The sequence below is a fragment of the Oncorhynchus mykiss genome, chromosome 11 (genome assembly GCF_057628025.1).
Source record: "Oncorhynchus mykiss isolate SJ-2025 chromosome 11, ASM5762802v1, whole genome shotgun sequence".
NCBI lineage: Eukaryota > Metazoa > Chordata > Actinopteri > Salmoniformes > Salmonidae > Oncorhynchus > Oncorhynchus mykiss.
Window position 1 is genome coordinate 2,494,813 of NC_143032.1, and position 21,645 is coordinate 2,516,457.

Here is a 21,645-nt window from a genome sequence, read left to right on the forward strand (position 1 = left end):
ATTCCTTAGAAACCATTTTAGGACTAGCCTGATTCCTTAGAAACCATTACAGGACTAGCCTGATTCCTTAGAAACCATTTCAGGACTAGCCTGATTCCTTAGAAACCATTTCAGGACTAGCATGATTACTTAGAAACCATTACAGGACTAGCCTGATTCCTTAGAAACCATTTCAGGACTAGCCTGATTCCTTAGAAACCATTACAGGACTAGCCTGATTCCTTAGAAACCATTACAGGACTAGCCTGATTCCTTAGAAACCATTACAGGACTAGCCTGATTCCAGATCCATAGAAACCATTACAGGACTAGCCTGATTCCAGATCCTTAGAAACCATTACAGGACTAGCCTGATTCCAGATCCTTATAAACCATTACAGGACTAGCCTGATTCCATATAAACCATTACAGGACTAGCCTGATTCCAGATCCTTATAAACCATTACAGGACTAGCCTGATTCCTTAGAAACCATTTTAGGACTAGCCTGATTCCTTAGAAACCATTACAGGACTAGCCTGATTCCAGATCCTTATAAACCATTACAGGACTAGCCTGATTCCTTAGAAACCATTACAGGACTAGCCTGATTCCTTACAAACCATTACAGGACTAGCCTGATTCCAGATCCATAGAAACCATTTCAGGACTAGCCTGATTCCAGATCCATAGAAACCATTACAGGACTAGCCTGATTCCAGATCCATAGAAACCATTACAGGACTAGCCTGATTCCTTAGAAACCATTTCAGGACTAGCCTGATTCCATAGAAACCATTACAGGACTAGCCTGATTCCAGATCCATAGAAACCATTACAGGACTAGCCTGATTCCTTAGAAACCATTTCAGGACTAGCCTGATTCCTTAGAAACCATTACAGGACTAGCCTGATTCCAGATCCTTATAAAACATTTCAGGACTAGCCTGATTCCAGATCCATAGAAACCATTACAGGACTAGCCTGATTCCAGATCCATGGAAACCATTACAGGACTAGCCTGATTCCTTAGAAACCATTTCAGGACTAGCCTGATTCCTTAGAAACCATTTCTGGACTAGCCTGATTCCTTAGAAACCATTTCAGGACTAGCCTGATTCCTTAGAAACCATTTCAGGACTAGCCTGATTCCTTAGAAACCATTACAGGACTAGCCTGATTCCATGGAAACCATTACAGGACTAGCCTGATTCCAGATCCTTATAAACCATTACAGGACTAGCCTGATTCCAGATCAATAGAAACCATTACAGGACTAGCCTGATTCCTTAGAAACCATTTCAGGACTAGCCTGATTCCTTAAAAAACATTTCAGGACTAGCCTGATTCCTTAGAAACCATTTCAGGACTAGCCTGATTCCTTAGAAACCATTACAGGACTAGCCTGATTCCTTATAAACCATTACAGGACTAGCCTAATTCCTTATAAACCATTACAGGACTAGCCTGATTCCAGATCCATAGAAACCATTACAGGACTAGCCTGATTCCTTCGAAACCATTTCAGGACTAGCCTGATTCCTTAGAAACCATTTCAGGACTAGCCTGATTCCTTAGAAACCATTTCAAGACTAGCCTGATTCCTTATAAACCATTACAAGACTAGCCTGATTCCATGGAAACCATTACAGGACTAGCCTGATTCCAGATCCTTATAAACCATTACAGGACTAGCCTGATTCCAGATCCATAGAAACCATTTCAGGACTAGCCTGATTCCTTAGAAACCATTACAGGACTAGCCTGATTCCATGGAAACCATTACAGGACTAGCCTGATTCCAGATCCTTATAAACCATTACAGGACTAGCCTGATTCCAGATCCATAGAAACCATTACAGGACTAGCCTGATTCCAGATCCATAGAAACCATTACAGGACTAGCCTGATTCCAGATCCATAGAAACCATTACAGGACTAGCCTGATTCCAGATCCATAGAAACCATTACAGGACTAGCCTGATTCCAGATCCTTATAAACCATTACAGGACTAGCCTGATTCCAGATCCATAGAAACCATTACAGGACTAGCCTGATTCCTTATAAACCATTACAGGACTAGCCTGATTCCAGATCCATAGAAACCATTACAGGACTAGCCTGATTCCAGATCCTTATAAACCATTACAGGACAAGCATGATTCCTTATAAACCATTACAGGACTAGCCTGATTCCATGGAAACCATTACAGGACTAGCCTGATTCCTTAGAAACCATTACAGGACTAGCCTGATTCCAGATCCATAGAAACCATTACAGGACTAGCCTGATTCCTTATAAACCATTACAGGACTAGCCTGATTCCATGGAAACCATTACAGGACTAGCCTGATTCCATAGAAACCATTACAGGACTAGCCTGATTCCAGATCCTTATAAACCATTACAGGACTAGCCTGATTCCTTATTAACCATTTCAGGACTAGCCTGATTCCAGATCCATAGAAACCATTACAGGACTAGCCTGATTCCAGATCCTTATAAACCATTACAGGACTAGCCTGATTACAGATCCTTATAAACCATTTCAGGACTAGCCTGATTCCATAGAAACCATTACAGGACTAGCCTGATTCCTTAGAAACCATTACAGGACTAGCCTGATTCCATAGAAACCATTACAGGACTAGCCTGATTACAGATCCATAGAAACCATTACAGGACTAGCCTCATTCCTTAGAAACCATTACAGGACTTGCCTGATTCCTTAGAAACCATTTCAGGACTAGCCTGATTCCAGATCCTTATAAACCATTACAGGACTAGCCTGATTACAGATCCATGGAAACCATTACAGAACTAGCCTGATTCCAGATCCTTATAAACCATTACAGGACTAGCCTGATTCCTTAGAAACCATTACAGGACTAGCCTGATTCCATAGAAACCATTACAGGACTAGCCTGATTACACATCCATGGAAACCATTACAGGACTAGCCTGATTCATTAGAAACCATTACAGGACTAGCCTGATTCCTTAGAAACCATTACAGGACTTGCCTGATTCCTTAGAAACCATTTCAGGACTAGCCTGATTCCAGATCCTTATAAAACATTACAGGACTAGCCTGATTACAGATCCATGGAAACCATTACAGGACTAGCCTGATTCCAGATCCTTATAAACCATTACAGGACTAGCCTGATTCCTTAAAAACCATTTCAGGACTAGCCTGATTCCTTAGAAACCATTACAGGACTAGCCTGATTACATAGAAACCATTACAGGACTAGCCTGATTCCTTATAAACCATTACAGGACTAGCCTGATTCCAGATCCATAGAAACCATTACAGGACTAGCCTGATTCCAGATCCTTATAAACCATTACAGGACAAGCATGATTCCTTATAAACCATTACAGGACTAGCCTGATTCCATGGAAACCATTACAGGACTAGCCTGATTCCTTAGAAACCATTACAGGACTAGCCTGATTCCAGATCCATAGAAACCATTTCAGGACTAGCCTGATTCCTTATAAACCATTACAGGACTAGCCTGATTCCATGGAAACCATTACAGGACTAGCCTGATTCCATAGAAACCATTACAGGACTAGCCTGATTCCAGATCCTTATAAACCATTACAGGACTAGCCTGATTCCTTATTAACCATTTCAGGACTAGCCTGATTCCAGATCCATAGAAACCATTACAGGACTAGCCTGATTCCAGATCCTTATAAACCATTACAGGACTAGCCTGATTACAGATCCTTATAAACCATTTCAGGACTAGCCTGATTCCATAGAAACCATTACAGGACTAGCCTGATTCCTTAGAAACCATTACAGGACTAGCCTGATTCCATAGAAACCATTACAGGACTAGCCTGATTACAGATCCATAGAAACCATTACAGGACTAGCCTCATTCCTTAGAAACCATTACAGGACTTGCCTGATTCCTTAGAAACCATTTCAGGACTAGCCTGATTCCAGATCCTTATAAACCATTACAGGACTAGCCTGATTACAGATCCATGGAAACCATTACAGGACTAGCCTGATTCCAGATCCTTATAAACCATTACAGGACTAGCCTGATTCCTTAGAAACCATTACAGGACTAGCCTGATTCCATAGAAACCATTACAGGACTAGCCTGATTACACATCCATAGAAACCATTACAGGACTAGCCTGATTCATTAGAAACCATTACAGGACTAGCCTGATTCCTTAGAAACCAGTACAGGACTTGCCTGATTCCTTAGAAACCATTTCAGGACTAGCCTGATTCCAGATCCTTATAAAACATTACAGGACTAGCCTGATTACAGATCCATGGAAACCATTACAGGACTAGCCTGATTCCAGATCCTTATAAACCATTACAGGACTAGCCTGATTCCTTAGAACCCATTACAGGACTAGCCTGATTCCTTAGAAACCATTTCAGGACTAGCCTGATTCCTTAGAAACCATTACAGGACTAGCCTGATTACATAGAAACCATTACAGGACTAGGCTGATTCCTTATAAACCATTACAGGACTAGCCTGATTCCATAGAAACCATTTCAGGACTAGCCTGATTCCTTAGAAACCATTACAGGACTAGCCTGATTCCAGATCCTTACAAACCATTACAGGACTAGCCTGATTCCTTATAAACCATTACAGGACTAGCCTGATTACATAGAAACCATTACAGGACTAGCCTGATTCCTTATAAACCATTACAGGACTAGCCTGATTCCTTAGAAACCATTTCAGGACTAGCCTGATTCCTTAGAAACCATTTCAGGACTAGCCTGATTCCTTAGAAACCATTTCAGGACTAGCCTGATTCCTTAGAAACCATTTCAGGACTAGCCTGATTCCAGATCCATAGAAACCATTACAGGACTAGCCTGATTTCTTATAAACCATTACAGGACTAGCCTGATTACATAGAAACCATTACAGGACTAGCCTGATTCCTTATAAACCATTACAGGACTAGCCTGATTCCTTAGAAACCATTTCAGGACTAGCCTGATTCCTTAGAAACCATTTCAGGACTAGCCTGATTCCTTAGAAACCATTTCAGGACTAGCCTGATTCCTTAGAAACCATTTCAGGACTAGCCTGATTACAGATCCTTATAAACCATTACAGGACTAGCCTGATTACAGATCCTTAGAAACCATTTCAGGACTAGCCTGATTCCATAGAAACCATTACAGGACTAGCCTGATTCCTTAGAAACCATTTCAGGACTAGCCTGATTCCTTAGAAACCATTACAGGACTAGCCTGATTCCTTAGAAACCATTACAGGACTAGCCTGATTCCTTAGAAACCATTTCAGGACTAGCCTGATTACAGATCCTTATAAACCATTACAGGACTAGCCTGATTACAGATCCTTAGAAACCATTTCAGGACTAGCCTGATTCCATAGAAACCATTACAGGACTAGCCTGATTCTTTAGAAACCATTTCAGGACTAGCCTGATTCCTTAGAAACCATTACAGGACTAGCCTGATTCCTTAGAAACCATTACAGGACTAGCCTGATTCCTTAGAAACCATTTCAGGACTAGCCTGATTCCTTAGAAACCATTTCAGGACTAGCCTGATTACATAGAAACCATTACAGGACTAGCCTGATTCCTTAGAAACCATTACAGGACTAGCCTGATTCCAGATCCATAGAAACCATTACAGGACTAGCCTGATTCCAGATCCATAGAAACCATTACAGGACTAGCCTGATTCCTTAGAAACCATTACAGGACTAGCCTGATTCCAGATCCTTAGAAACCATTACAGGACTAGCCTGATTCCAGATTCATAGAAACCATTACAGGACTAGCCTGATTCCAGATCCATAGAAACCATTACAGGACTAGCCTGATTCCAGATCCATAGAAACCATTACAGGACTAGCCTGATTCCTTAGAAACCATTACAGGACTAGCCTGATTACAGATCCATGGAAACCATTACAGAACTAGCCTGATTCCAGATCCTTATAAACCATTACAGGACTAGCCTGATTCCTTAGAAACCATTACAGGACTAGCCTGATTCCATAGAAACCATTACAGGACTAGCCTGATTACACATCCATGGAAACCATTACAGGACTAGCCTGATTCATTAGAAACCATTACAGGACTAGCCTGATTCCTTAGAAACCATTACAGGACTTGCCTGATTCCTTAGAAACCATTTCAGGACTAGCCTGATTCCAGATCCTTATAAAACATTACAGGACTAGCCTGATTACAGATCCATGGAAACCATTACAGGACTAGCCTGATTCCAGATCCTTATAAACCATTACAGGACTAGCCTGATTCCTTAAAAACCATTTCAGGACTAGCCTGATTCCTTAGAAACCATTACAGGACTAGCCTGATTACATAGAAACCATTACAGGACTAGCCTGATTCCTTATAAACCATTACAGGACTAGCCTGATTCCAGATCCATAGAAACCATTACAGGACTAGCCTGATTCCAGATCCTTATAAACCATTACAGGACAAGCATGATTCCTTATAAACCATTACAGGACTAGCCTGATTCCATGGAAACCATTACAGGACTAGCCTGATTCCTTAGAAACCATTACAGGACTAGCCTGATTCCAGATCCATAGAAACCATTTCAGGACTAGCCTGATTCCTTATAAACCATTACAGGACTAGCCTGATTCCATGGAAACCATTACAGGACTAGCCTGATTCCATAGAAACCATTACAGGACTAGCCTGATTCCAGATCCTTATAAACCATTACAGGACTAGCCTGATTCCTTATTAACCATTTCAGGACTAGCCTGATTCCAGATCCATAGAAACCATTACAGGACTAGCCTGATTCCAGATCCTTATAAACCATTACAGGACTAGCCTGATTACAGATCCTTATAAACCATTTCAGGACTAGCCTGATTCCATAGAAACCATTACAGGACTAGCCTGATTCCTTAGAAACCATTACAGGACTAGCCTGATTCCATAGAAACCATTACAGGACTAGCCTGATTACAGATCCATAGAAACCATTACAGGACTAGCCTCATTCCTTAGAAACCATTACAGGACTTGCCTGATTCCTTAGAAACCATTTCAGGACTAGCCTGATTCCAGATCCTTATAAACCATTACAGGACTAGCCTGATTACAGATCCATGGAAACCATTACAGGACTAGCCTGATTCCAGATCCTTATAAACCATTACAGGACTAGCCTGATTCCTTAGAAACCATTACAGGACTAGCCTGATTCCATAGAAACCATTACAGGACTAGCCTGATTACACATCCATAGAAACCATTACAGGACTAGCCTGATTCATTAGAAACCATTACAGGACTAGCCTGATTCCTTAGAAACCATTACAGGACTTGCCTGATTCCTTAGAAACCATTTCAGGACTAGCCTGATTCCAGATCCTTATAAAACATTACAGGACTAGCCTGATTACAGATCCATGGAAACCATTACAGGACTAGCCTGATTCCAGATCCTTATAAACCATTACAGGACTAGCCTGATTCCTTAGAACCCATTACAGGACTAGCCTGATTCCTTAGAAACCATTTCAGGACTAGCCTGATTCCTTAGAAACCATTACAGGACTAGCCTGATTACATAGAAACCATTACAGGACTAGCCTGATTCCTTATAAACCATTACAGGACTAGCCTGATTCCATAGAAACCATTTCAGGACTAGCCTGATTCCTTAGAAACCATTACAGGACTAGCCTGATTCCAGATCCTTACAAACCATTACAGGACTAGCCTGATTCCTTATAAACCATTACAGGACTAGCCTGATTACATAGAAACCATTACAGGACTAGCCTGATTCCTTATAAACCATTACAGGACTAGCCTGATTCCTTAGAAACCATTTCAGGACTAGCCTGATTCCTTAGAAACCATTTCAGGACTAGCCTGATTCCTTAGAAACCATTTCAGGACTAGCCTGATTCCTTAGAAACCATTTCAGGACTAGCCTGATTCCAGATCCATAGAAACCATTACAGGACTAGCCTGATTCCTTATAAACCATTACAGGACTAGCCTGATTACATAGAAACCATTACAGGACTAGCCTGATTCCTTATAAACCATTACAGGACTAGCCTGATTCCTTAGAAACCATTTCAGGACTAGCCTGATTCCTTAGAAACCATTTCAGGACTAGCCTGATTCCTTAGAAACCATTTCAGGACTAGCCTGATTCCTTAGAAACCATTTCAGGACTAGCCTGATTACAGATCCTTATAAACCATTACAGGACTAGCCTGATTACAGATCCTTAGAAACCATTTCAGGACTAGCCTGATTCCATAGAAACCATTACAGGACTAGCCTGATTCCTTAGAAACCATTTCAGGACTAGCCTGATTCCTTAGAAACCATTACAGGACTAGCCTGATTCCTTAGAAACCATTACAGGACTAGCCTGATTCCTTAGAAACCATTTCAGGACTAGCCTGATTACAGATCCTTATAAACCATTACAGGACTAGCCTGATTACAGATCCTTAGAAACCATTTCAGGACTAGCCTGATTCCATAGAAACCATTACAGGACTAGCCTGATTCTTTAGAAACCATTTCAGGACTAGCCTGATTCCTTAGAAACCATTACAGGACTAGCCTGATTCCTTAGAAACCATTACAGGACTAGCCTGATTCCTTAGAAACCATTTCAGGACTAGCCTGATTCCTTAGAAACCATTTCAGGACTAGCCTGATTACATAGAAACCATTACAGGACTAGCCTGATTCCTTAGAAACCATTACAGGACTAGCCTGATTCCAGATCCATAGAAACCATTACAGGACTAGCCTGATTCCAGATCCATAGAAACCATTACAGGACTAGCCTGATTCCTTAGAAACCATTACAGGACTAGCCTGATTCCAGATCCTTAGAAACCATTACAGGACTAGCCTGATTCCAGATTCATAGAAACCATTACAGGACTAGCCTGATTCCTTATAAACCATTACAGGACTAGCCTGATTACATAGAAACCATTACAGGACAAGCCTGACTCCAGTTCCAGTCACACCTGCTCCCGTTCCCTCTCCCAGGCACTCTAAGGCGACACACTCCCCAGCATTACGCACACCTGCATTCCTCCGTCACGCGCATCAAACATTATTGGACTCAGTCACCTGTCATTACCTTCTCAATATCCGTCTGTTCCAATGCTTTGTTCCCTGCTTCAGTATTAACATTCTTATGTTGTTTTGTTACCCGTGTGCCCTTCCTGTCTTGTTCCTCGTCTGTTCCTCATTAAACGTTTGACTCCCCGTACCTGCTTCTCGACTCCTGCGTCGGTCCTTTCAATTCCTTAGAAACCATAATGGGACTAGCCTGATTCAATCACCTCAATTCAATGCCGAATTATCAAATTAAACTAGCTAATTCAATCGTGGAATTGCGTAATGTAATTTCAGGGCGAGAGACAACTGTTTGTTTCTTCGCTGTTCTTTTGTTTCCTCTTTTAAAAAAAAAAAAAGAATCCATGTTCCATACAATAGTTTTATAATTTTATCATCTTATATCAGTTTCTAAAAGTTTAACCACGTCCTGATCTAGTCTAACTTTTGGGCTCCCGAGTGGTGCAGCAGTCTAAGGCACTGCATTTCAGTAGAGGCGTCACTACAGACCCTGGTTCGATTCCAGGCTGTATCACAACCGGCTGTGATTGGGCGAGCGGCGCACAATTGGCCCAGCGTCGTCCGGGTTAGAGTTTAGCCGGGGTAGGCCGTCATTGTAAACAAGAATATGTTCTTAACTGACTTGCCTAGTTAAATAAAGGTTAAATCAAATCAAATTAACATGTTTGTGGTTCCCACCAGTTTGATTGAATCTTTTTTTTTTTTTCTGAAAAAAAAAGTGTTTCTCACAGTTGTCATTGAAATACTATTTCCTTTTTCCAGCAGAACTGAGGAGAGAATGACTGTTAACAGGCCTCATGTACTTCAACCACTATGGGGAGGGTGGAAGGGGACATGGAGGAGGGGTGGGTTAGGCTACTTACTTTAGGGCGGTAGGGGGTTTGTCAAACACAGCTGTTCAATCACACTTTCACACCAAGCTTCTCTTTCGCATAATTAAATAATAATACATTCAATTAATTAAATTACATTTGAAGGGGCTTTATTTGCATGGGTAACATGTGTTTACATTGTCAAAACAAAAGTTAAATTAACCAGAAATTAACATCACAAACAAAAGTTTAAAAATAATAAAGACATTTCAAATGTTATATCATGTATATATTCAGTGTTGTAACGGTGTGCAAGTAGTTCAAGTACAAAAGGGAAAATAAATAAACATAAATATGGGTTGTATTTACAATGGTGTGTGTTCTTCACTGGTTGCCCTTTTCTCGTGGCAACAGGTCACCTTGCTGCTGTGATGACACACTGTGGAATTTCACCCAGTAGATATGGGAGTTTATCAAAATTGGATTTGTTTTCGAATTCTTTGTGGATCTGTGTAATCTGAGGGAAATATGTGTCTCTAATCTCTATCTCTCAATTCAAGGGGCTTATTGGCATGGGAAACATATGTTAACATTACCAAAGCAAGTGAGGTAGATAATATACAAAAGTGAAATAAGCAATACAAATGAACAGTAAACATTACACATACAGAAGTTTCAAAACAATAAAGACATCTCTCTCGAACCTTCTATCTCTCTAACAGTCTGTTATGCCAACATGAACCCCTACTGGAAGAAGTAGCCATGTGGCTACAGTTGCAATTAAAGAACCACACCTTTAGCGGTCTGTTCGCTCTCTCTGAATAACAGTATTTATTCTAGCAGTCCCTGGGGGCTTAACCAACTGTTGCCTCACTCTCACCCAGCTCTCTCTCTCTCTCTCTCTCTCTCTCTCTCAAAGTTTGGTTGAAGGATTAAAAAAAAATGTAATTCTATTATCGCGAGAGGAAAGCCAGTAAATCGTCGACCCCAAGGTGGGCGTCCTGACCACTAGCGCACAGCAGACTAGCGGAGGAGAAGCAACGGATCGGTCAGTCCCCTAACCCCCGGCTCTGCAACAAGGGACTGCCTGAAAACCCACCGACGACATGGAGTATCTGCCGTTTGTTGTTTTATTATGTTTTTCCTGGGTACAGTTTATCTCCAACTCAGCAGAAAGCAGTCAACAGCCATTTCCAACAGGTAAGCGGTTTAGGCTATTATCAAACTCTTCTGGTCTTATCGCCAACACTTTATTTTTTTATTTTTTTTACATTCCACTGAATTGAAAACGTTTTGTCTTGATTTTGATACTTTCTCTACTTATTAATAGTTCATCTCCTAATAAATGTGCTTATTTTCTAAAAATATTACTTTATTATCTTGCTATCGTGAGCGATGTCTCTATCCACTGATCTGTGATCAATGTTAAAGAGATGTTGTATTCAGCAAATACATCATACGTGAGGAAGCGCAGGTTCACCGTAGCTGCGCTCGGTGTGGGAAAATGACATATCTGCTGTGTTTGCGAAGTGGAACATGGTGATGTCAAAATTACACGGTAGCGTTCTAGGACTTTCTCTCGAAGGGAGAATAAATGTCTGCGTCTGCGGTTTCTCACATTTTCAGCCTTAAATGAATGTTCTGGTTTAATTTATAGTGGAGCGCAACTTGTATCTCCCTATAGGAAATGTTTTCGAATCCAAATCCAAATAACAATGTAATCTAATATTAAGATGTAGAAAGTTACACTTTACCAGTCGCCTGTAGAAGTATTCTGTAGTTACCAACACACATTTGGTTTCAGTGTGTTTTCTATCTTGAATGAATCTGTATAGGTTTGCTATAATGCTGTGCTGCAAACTGAATGAGAAGGCCACCTTGTTGGAATTAGTACGAATTCTACTGAATCCTCTCTGTATGTGAGCACAACTTCTGCCTAGAGGTCTTGACCCTTATGGCACAGGCGATAGTGTATTTTCCATTTGCCCTACCACCACGGTAATTACTGGTTCAATCCCTACTCCAGCTGCCCCAACCCTAATCTCGTCCACCAGCAATTGAGGCTGAGGACAAGGACGCCATCCACCCATCGCTCCATCCTAATCGTTTGATCATATAGTGGCCTCACAATAAGTGGCCTCACAATAAACCAGTCAACACTCCATAATAAAGCAATTGTACAGAGAGGGAGTGCTAAATCACTTTCTTAGCACGGTTGTGCTGCGCACCGCGGCTGTTCTGCGGTACGGAGGCGGCTGAGCCGCGGTACGAGACGGAGTAGAGTACCGTAGATCAGCACAGCCGTGCTAAAAAAAAATAACAAATTTTACACAACCTCGAGTGTTCAATTTCTTTTCTACAACGGGTTACCAATTAAATTAAAAACATTATTTTGATCAATGTATGCGTAGGATACTATTTCATCCCTCGAAGAAAATATAAGCCAAGTCCCGACACATCTATGACTGCTAGTCAACCGGCTGGCCGTTCCTTCTATCGGTCAGGTTGCCAGAAACGTGACCCAGTCGTGAAGTCTTTTTTCGTTCTAAATGTTCCATCTCTCCCTAGCCGACTATGACTAACACGGTCACGTCAAACCGTGCAGCTAGAATGACAGCCAAGTAGCTTCATTTAATTTAGTTTGACCTGTTTTTCTGTTCTTTATTGCTTTGTGTATATCCATTAAAAATATATATTTAATTTTTATTTTGACTGAGTGAGCAAAGATGTCCGTCTCGTCCTGCCACCTTAATTCTCATTAGGACAGTGAAACAAGGGGAAATCATGTCTAGACGCTTTTTACAGTGGAGAACAAGTGAATTTCGTTAACCGGTTGGTCCTGATGAGCATCAACTTATCATATGAAATAGAAAACAAGATGTCTATTATTATTTTTTGGCTTCATGGGTTTACCCGTGCTAAGCAGGTTTGTGTTTTAGTATGGCTTAGACTGACGAACATGGACCCCAGTCAAGTTCAACCTGCTACTACATACAGAAGTTAGGACCTCACAGCTCAGCTATTCAGAGTGGGAACTGGGGTATATTTCGGTATAGTAGACTCAAGGAAACCTCCCCAGAAGAGTTATAACTTTACTGTACTTGTCTGAAAAACTCCTTCGTTAGTAAACATGCACGTGTCACTAAATTGCTCTGTCAATTACTCGGTACTAATTTCAGTAAAACACAACTGCTTAGGAAAAACAGGGCTGCTTGTTAAAGCCTCTCAGCCCAGAAGCCAACTGCTTAGGAAAAACAGGGCTGCTTGTTAAAGCCTCTCAGCCCAGAAGCCAACTGCTTAGGAACACAGGGCTGCTTGTTAAAGCCTCTCAGCCCAGAAGCCAACTGTAGCCATACATGTTGTGAGACTCTGCATCATGACAGCTGTATGTTTAGACGCAAACTACTGCTACTACTTAACAGTATAGTGGTGTTGTGAGGTCAAGGGAAACTACAGCCCCCAGAAGCCCTTTCTCTCTCTCACACACACAGTAAGCCATTTATGTCATAGCCCCTCCCCCTCTGGGCGGGCGTGCGGGTGGGGGCTAATTAGACCCTCCGATAGCCACTTTCTCAAACCAGCTACACTGCAGAACAAAACATCTCTCTGAAAAAGGCTTTCAGTTGGCATATTGTATTACATTGGACGTGATGCAACCAGTGTCTTTGGTAGTAGCCCAGGGCTTTGGCTCAAAATAACAATGTAAGCTTATCAGTGCCATTTCTATAGTCTTCCACCTCTTTCAAAGGAATGGTTGAATCTGTCTATAAACGCTGTGTGTTACAGGACAAGCATCTAACTGTTCTCAATTCTGGAAACTGAACTGGGCCAGGGAGACACTCTGAAACATCTACCTGTTCACACTGAACTGGGCCAGGGAGACACTCTGAACCATCTAACTGTTCACACTGAACTGGGCCAGGGAGACACTCTGAACCATCTAACTGTTCACACTGAACTGGGCCAGGGAGACACTCTGAACCATCTAACTGTTCACACTGAACTGGGCCAGGGAGACACTCTGAACCATCTAACTGTTCACACTGAACTGGGCCAGGGAGACACTCTGAACCATCTAACTGTTCACTCTGAACTGGGCCAGGGAGACACTCTGAACCATCTAACTGTTCACACTGAACTGGGCCAGATAGACACTCTGAACCATCTACCTGTTCACACTGAACTGGGCCAGGGAGACACTCTGAACCATCTAACTGTTCACACTGAACTGGGCCAGGGAGACACTCTGAACCATCTAACTGTTCACACTGAACTGGGCCAAGTAGACACTCTGAACCATCTAACTGTTCACTCTGAACTGGGCCAGGGAGACACTCTGAACCATCTAACTGTTCACACTGAACTGGGCCAGGGAGACACTCTGAACCATCTAACTGTTCACACTGAACTGGGCCAGGGAGACACTCTGAACCATCTAACTGTTCACACTGAACTGGGCCAGGGAGACACTCTGAACCATCTAACTGTTCACACTGAACTGGGCCAGGGAGACACTCTGAACCATCTAACTGTTCACACTGAACTGGGCCAGGGAGACACTCTGAACCATCTAACTGTTCACACTGAACTGGGCCAGGGAGACACTCTGAACCATCTAACTGTTCACTCTGAACTGGGCCAGGGAGACACTCTGAACCATCTAACTGTTCACACTGAACTGGGCCAGATAGACACTCTGAACCATCTACCTGTTCACACTGAACTGGGCCAGGGAGACACTCTGAACCATCTAACTGTTCACACTGAACTGGGCCAGGGAGACACTCTGAACCATCTAACTGTTCACACTGAACTGGGCCAAGTAGACACTCTGAACCATCTAACTGTTCACTCTGAACTGGGCCAGGGAGACACTCTGAACCATCTAACTGTTCACACTGAACTGGGCCAGAGAGACACTCTGAACCATCTAACTGTTCACACTGAACTGGGCCAGGGAGACACTCTGAACCATCTAACTGTTCACACTGAACTGGGCCAGGGAGACACTCTGAACCATCTAACTGTTCACACTGAACTGGGCCAGGGAGACACTCTGAACCATCTACCTGTTCACACTGAACTGGGCCAGGGAGACACTCTGAACCATCTAACTGTTCACACTGAACTGGGCCAGGGAGACACTCTGAACCATCTAACTGTTCACACTGAACTGGGCCAGGGGGACACTCTGAACCATCTAACTGTTCACACTGAACTGGGCCAGGGAGACACTCTGAACCATCTAACTGTTCACACTGAACTGGGCCAGATAGACACTCTGAACCATCTAACTGTTCACACTGAACTGGGCCAGGGAGACACTCTGAACCATCTAACTGTTCACACTGAACTGGGCCAGGGAGACACTCTGAACCATCTAACTGTTCACACTGAACTGGGCCAGGGAGACACTCTGAACCATCTAACTGTTCACACTGAACTGGGCCAGGGAGACACTCTGAACCATCTAACTGTTCACTCTGAACTGGGCCAGGGAGACACTCTGAACCATCTAACTGTTCACACTGAACTGGGCCAGATAGACACTCTGAACCATCTACCTGTTCACACTGAACTGGGCCAGGGAGACACTCTGAACCATCTAACTGTTCACACTGAACTGGGCCAGGGAGACACTCTGAACCATCTAACTGTTCACACTGAACTGGGCCAAGTAGACACTCTGAACCATCTAACTGTTCACTCTGAACTGGGCCAGGGAGACACTCTGAACCATCTAACTATTCACACTGAACTGGGCCAGGGAGACACTCTGAACCATCTAACTGTTCACACTGAACTGGGCCAGGGAGACACTCTGAACCATCTAACTGTTCACACTGAACTGGGCCAGGGAGACACTCTGAACCATCTAACTGTTCACACTGAACTGGGCCAGGGAGACACTCTGAACCATCTACCTGTTCACACTGAACTGGGCCAGGGAGACACTCTGAACCATCTAACTGTTCACACTGAACTGGGCCAGGGAGACACTCTGAACCATCTAACTGTTCACACTGAACTGGGCCAGGGAGACACTCTGAACCATCTAACTGTTCACACTGAACTGGGCCAGGGAGACACTCTGAACCATCTAACTGTTCACACTGAACTGGGCCAGATAGACACTCTGAACCATCTAACTGTTCACACTGAACTGGGCCAGGGAGACACTCTGAACCATCTAACTGTTCACACTGAACTGGGCCAGGGAGACACTCTGAACCATCTAACTGTTCACACTGAACTGGGCCAGGGAGACACTCTGAACCATCTAACTGTTCACACTGAACTGGGCCAGGGAGACACTCTGAACCATCTAACTGTTCACACTGAACTGGGCCAGGGAGACACTCTGAACCATCTAACTGTTCACACTGAACTGGGCCAGATAGACACTCTGAACCATCTAACTGTTCACACTGAACTGGGCCAGGGAGACACTCTGAACCATCTAACTGTTCACACTGAACTGGGCCAGGGAGACACTCTAAACCATCTAACTGTTCACACTGAACTGGGCCAGATAGACACTCTGAACCATCTAACTGTTCACACTGAACTGGGCCAGATAGACACTCTGAACCATCTAACTGTTCACACTGAACTGGGCCAGGGAGACACTCTGAAATATCTACCTGTTCACACTGAACTGGGCCAGGGAGACACTCTGAAATATCTACCTGTTCACACTGAACTGGGCCAGGGAGACACTCTGAACCATCTAACTGTTCACACTGAACTGGGCCAGGGAGACACTCTGAAATATCTACCTGTTCTCACTGAACTGGGCCAGGGAGACACTCTGAAACATTTAACGTGTGGCTCACAATCTCCACATCAAACAGCCTCTGTCGCTATTTAAAGACGTCTTTACGATGGAATTAAAAGGCTTTATGAGCCCCTATCAACACTTGGCTGCAAACAATGAAGAAGCTGACTGGCCTTTATTTTAACTTAAACTTTCAACAAAGCTGAATGTGTTCATCTGAGATTTTCACTTTCATTGACAAAGAAAGATAGTTTTTAGTTTTATACTATGAAGGAAGTCCATATGTCCTCTATGTACTATCTGTCCTCTATATACTCTCTGTCCTCTATGTACTCTCTGTCCTCTATGTACTCTCTGTCCTCTATGTACTCTCTGTCCTCTATGTACTCTATGTCCTCTATATAGTCTCTGTCCTCTATATACTCTCTGTCCTCTACATACTCTCTGTCCTCTATATACTCTGTCCTCTATATACTCTCTGTCCTCTATATACTCTCTGTCCTCTATGTACTCTCTGTCCTCTATATACTCTCTGTCCTCTATATACTCTCTGTCCTCTATGTACTATCTGTCCTCTATATACTCTCTGTCCTCTATATACTCTCTGTCCTCTATGTACTCTCTGTCCTCTATATACTCTCTGTCCTCTATATACTCTCTGTCCTCTATGTACTCTCTGTCCTCTATATACTCTCTGTCCTCTATGTACTCTCTGTCCTCTATGTACTATCTGTCCTCTATATACTCTCTGTCCTCTATATACTCTCTGTCCTCTATGTACTATCTGTCCTCTATATACTCTCTGTCCTCTATATACTCTCTGTCCTCTATATACTCTCTGTCCTCTATGTACTCTCTGTCCTCTATATACTCTCTGTCCTCTACATACTCTCTGTCCTCTATATAGTCTCTGTCCTCTATATACTCTCTGTCCTCTATATACTCTCTGTCCTCTATATACTCTCTGTCCTCTATATACTCTCTGTCCTCTATGTACTATCTGTCCTCTATATACTCTCTGTCCTCTATATACTCTCTGTCCTCTATGTACTCTCTGTCCTCTATATACTCTCTGTCCTCTATATACTCTCTGTCCTCTATATACTCTCTGTCCTCTACATACTCTCTGTCCTCTATATACTCTCTGTCCTCTATGTACTCTCTGTCCTCTATATACTCTTTGTCCTCTATATACTCTCTGTCCTCTACATACTCTCTGTCCTCTATGTACTCTCTGTCCTCTATATACTCTCTGTCCTCTATATACTCTCTGTCCTCTAAATACTCTCTGTCCTCTATGTACTCTCTGTCCTCTATATACTCTCTGCCCTCTATATACTCTCTGCCCTCTATATACTCTCTGTCCTCTATATACTCTCTGTCCTCTATATACTCTCTGTACTCTCTGTCCTCTATGTACTCTCTGTCCTCTATGTACTCTCTGTCCTCTATGTACTCTCTGTCCTCTATGTACTCTCTGTCCTCTATGTACTCTCTGTCCTCTATATTCTCTCTGTCCTCTATATACTCTCTGCCCTCTATATACTCTCTGTCCTCTATATACTCTCTGTCCTCTATATTCTCTCTGTCCTCTATATTCTCTCTGTCCTCTATATTCTCCCTGTCCTCTATATACTCTCTGTCCTCTATATACTCTCTGTCCTCTATATACTCTCTGTCCTCTATATTCTCTCTGTCCTCTATATTCTCCCTGTCCTCTATATACTCTCTGTCCTCTATATACTCTCTGTCCTCTATGTACTCTCTGTCCTCTACGTACTCCCTGTCCTCTATATACTCTCTGTCCTCTATATACTCTCTGTCCTCTACATACTCTCTGTCCTCTATATACTCTCTGTCCTCTATGTACTATCTGTCCTCTATATACTCTTTGTCCTCTATATACTCTCTGTCCTCTACATACTCTCTGTCCTCTATGTACTCTCTGTCCTCTATATACTCTCTGTCCTCTATATACTCTCTGTCCTCTAAATACTCTCTGTCCTCTATGTACTCTCTGTCCTCTATATACTCTCTGCCCTCTATATACTCTCTGCCCTCTATATACTCTCTGTCCTCTATATACTCTCTGTCCTCTATATACTCTCTGTACTCTCTGTCCTCTATGTACTCTCTGTCCTCTATGTACTCTCTGTCCTCTATGTACTCTCTGTCCTCTATGTACTCTCTGTCCTCTATGTACTCTCTGTCCTCTATATTCTCTCTGTCCTCTATATACTCTCTGCCCTCTATATACTCTCTGTCCTCTATATACTCTCTGTCCTCTATATACTCTCTGTCCTCTATATTCTCTCTGTCCTCTATATTCTCTCTGTCCTCTATATTCTCCCTGTCCTCTATATACTCTCTGTCCTCTATATACTCTCTGTCCTCTATATACTCTCTGTCCTCTATATTTTCTCTGTCCTCTATATTCTCCCTGTCCTCTATATACTCTCTGTCCTCTATATACTCTCTGTCCTCTATGTACTCTCTGTCCTCTACGTACTCTCTGTCCTCTATATACTCTCTGTTCTGTTTGACACTTTGTGATTTAGAGTACAGAATGAACTGGCGTCTGGTGTGTGTGTGTGGACATGTTTAACCTTTTGATTTAGTGGTGTAGTGGACTAAATCAGGGTCACACAGCATGTTTCTTGGTAGTCTTAAACAAATCTAATTTGAAACAAATGTATACACCTCACACACATGGTTATGGACATGAGTGAAGAAGACACATGTACCGTGTCAGATAGAGAGTTGTCATTTATTACATTTTGAGTTTTCATCCCAATATTACACTAATATATAACAAAACAGATGATTTATTTTGTTATAATAGGGAGAGAGGCAGAGAGGGAGAGATGTGTTTGGGCATCTTGTGTTGAAATTCAACCACAGAGTAGATTGAGTTTTCTAAATGTTCTCAGCAATGTCGACTGCTAGACCGTAAAGCTTCAGTGTTTTAAATCTGGGAAAGCACAAACCTGACCACAATAGGTTGAAATGGAGCTGCTTAACTTTAATTGCTGTGAGTTCTGGGTGTTTACGTTAATGATTGGACCAGACTGTAGCAACCCTCTAGCTTCTAGAAACTTCTCTGTGAAACTCCTTCCCATTGGTCAAGATAACGAACACAAAGTGGGAAGTTTATCCCCTGTCCTGATGTCTTTCATCACTAAAGTGTTTTTAAGACAGAGTTTGTTTTTGTAATCCAGTTTTTAACTTTCCAGTACATAGCTGGAAGGTGTCTCAGTGTAGATGTCTGTGGGTCGTCGGGTTAGCAGCTGTCGGTTTCTGAGCTTCTGGCTTTCCTCAACCGTCACATAGGAAAGCTGAGAGGCAGACTAACTCTGTACCATGTCTGTGTCCTAACTGGTACACTATCCCCCATGGGCCCTGGACAACAGTAGTGCACTACGCAGGGTGTCAGTTAGGACATGACCTCGGTGACGTCATGGGCCCTGGACAACAGTAGTGCACTACGCAGGGTGTCAGTTAGGACGTGACCTCGGTGACATTATGGGCCCTGGACAACAGTAGTGCACTACGCAGGGTGTCAGTTAGGACGTGATCTCGGTGACATTATGAGGACCTTCTATGAACATTTTCACACTGAGAAAAAGGAAACTCCACCTTAGATGGTAGATACCCATGCATTATATGGTACATAAAGCTACCCATACATCCAATGGTACATAAAGCTACCCATACATTCAATGGTACATAAAGATACCCATACATTATATGGTACATAAAGCTACCCATACATTACATGGTACATACAGATACCCATACATTATATGGTACATAAAGCTACCCATCCATTAGATGGTACATAAAGATACCCATACATTATATGGTACATACAGATACCCATAAATTATATGGTACATAAAGATACCCATACATTTTATGGTACATAAAGATACCCATACATTACATGGTACATAAATATACCCATACATTATATGGTACATAAAGATACCCATAAATGATATGGTACATACAGATACCCATACATTCTATGGTACATAAAGATACCCATACATTCTATGGTATATAAATACTGGGCTGTAATACCAGATACCCATACATTCTATAGTACATACAGATACCCTTACATTCTATGGTGTATAAAGACTGGGCTGTAATACCAGCCACCCATACATTCTATGGTATATAAAGACTGGGCTGTAATACCAGATACACATACAGTCTATGGTACATAAAGATACCCATACATTCTATGGTATAGAAAGACTGGGCTGTAATACCAGAAACCCACACATGCTATGGTACATACAGATACCCATACATGATATGGTACATACAGATACCCATACATTCTATGGTATATAAAGACTGGGCTGTAATAGCAGCAACCCATACACTCTATGGTATATAAAGACTAGGCTGTAATACCAGATACCCATACATTCTATGGTACATAAAGATACCCATACATTCTATGGTATATAAAGACTGGGCTGTAATACCAGAAACCCACACATTCTATGGTACATACAGATACCATACATTATATGGTACATACAGATACCCATACATTCTATGGTACATAAAGATACCCATACATTCTATGGTATATAAAGACTGGGCTGTAATACCAGAAACCCACACATTCAATGGTACATACAGATACCATACATTCTATGGTACATACAGATACCCATACATTCTATGGTACATAAAGATACCCATACATTCTATGGTGTATAAAGACTGGGCTGTAATACCAGCCACCCATACATTCTATGGTATATAAAGATGGCTGTAATACCAGATACCCATACATTCTATGGTATATAAAGACTGGGCTATAGTACCAGCCACCCATACATTATATGGTATATAAACACTGGGCTGTAATTCCAGCCATACATTCA

General features: G+C 42.2%; 1 protein-coding gene across 2 annotated transcripts in view; it reads left to right on the forward strand.

Annotated features, from left to right (window-relative positions):
• The first annotated feature begins 10,732 nt into the window (after positions 1–10,732).
• The window catches only part of plod2 (procollagen-lysine, 2-oxoglutarate 5-dioxygenase 2), a 115,637-nt gene continuing 104,724 nt past the window's right edge, over positions 10,733–21,645 (forward strand). Inside the window, exon 1 of one of the 2 annotated variants that reach the window (XM_036934661.2) lies at positions 10,733–11,160. In XM_036934661.2, coding sequence (XP_036790556.2) covers positions 11,067–11,160 — 94 coding nt within the window. In that variant the 5' untranslated portion in view covers positions 10,733–11,066. The remainder of the gene's footprint in view (positions 11,161–21,645) is intronic. The other variant, XM_036934659.2, reaches the window with a different exon arrangement.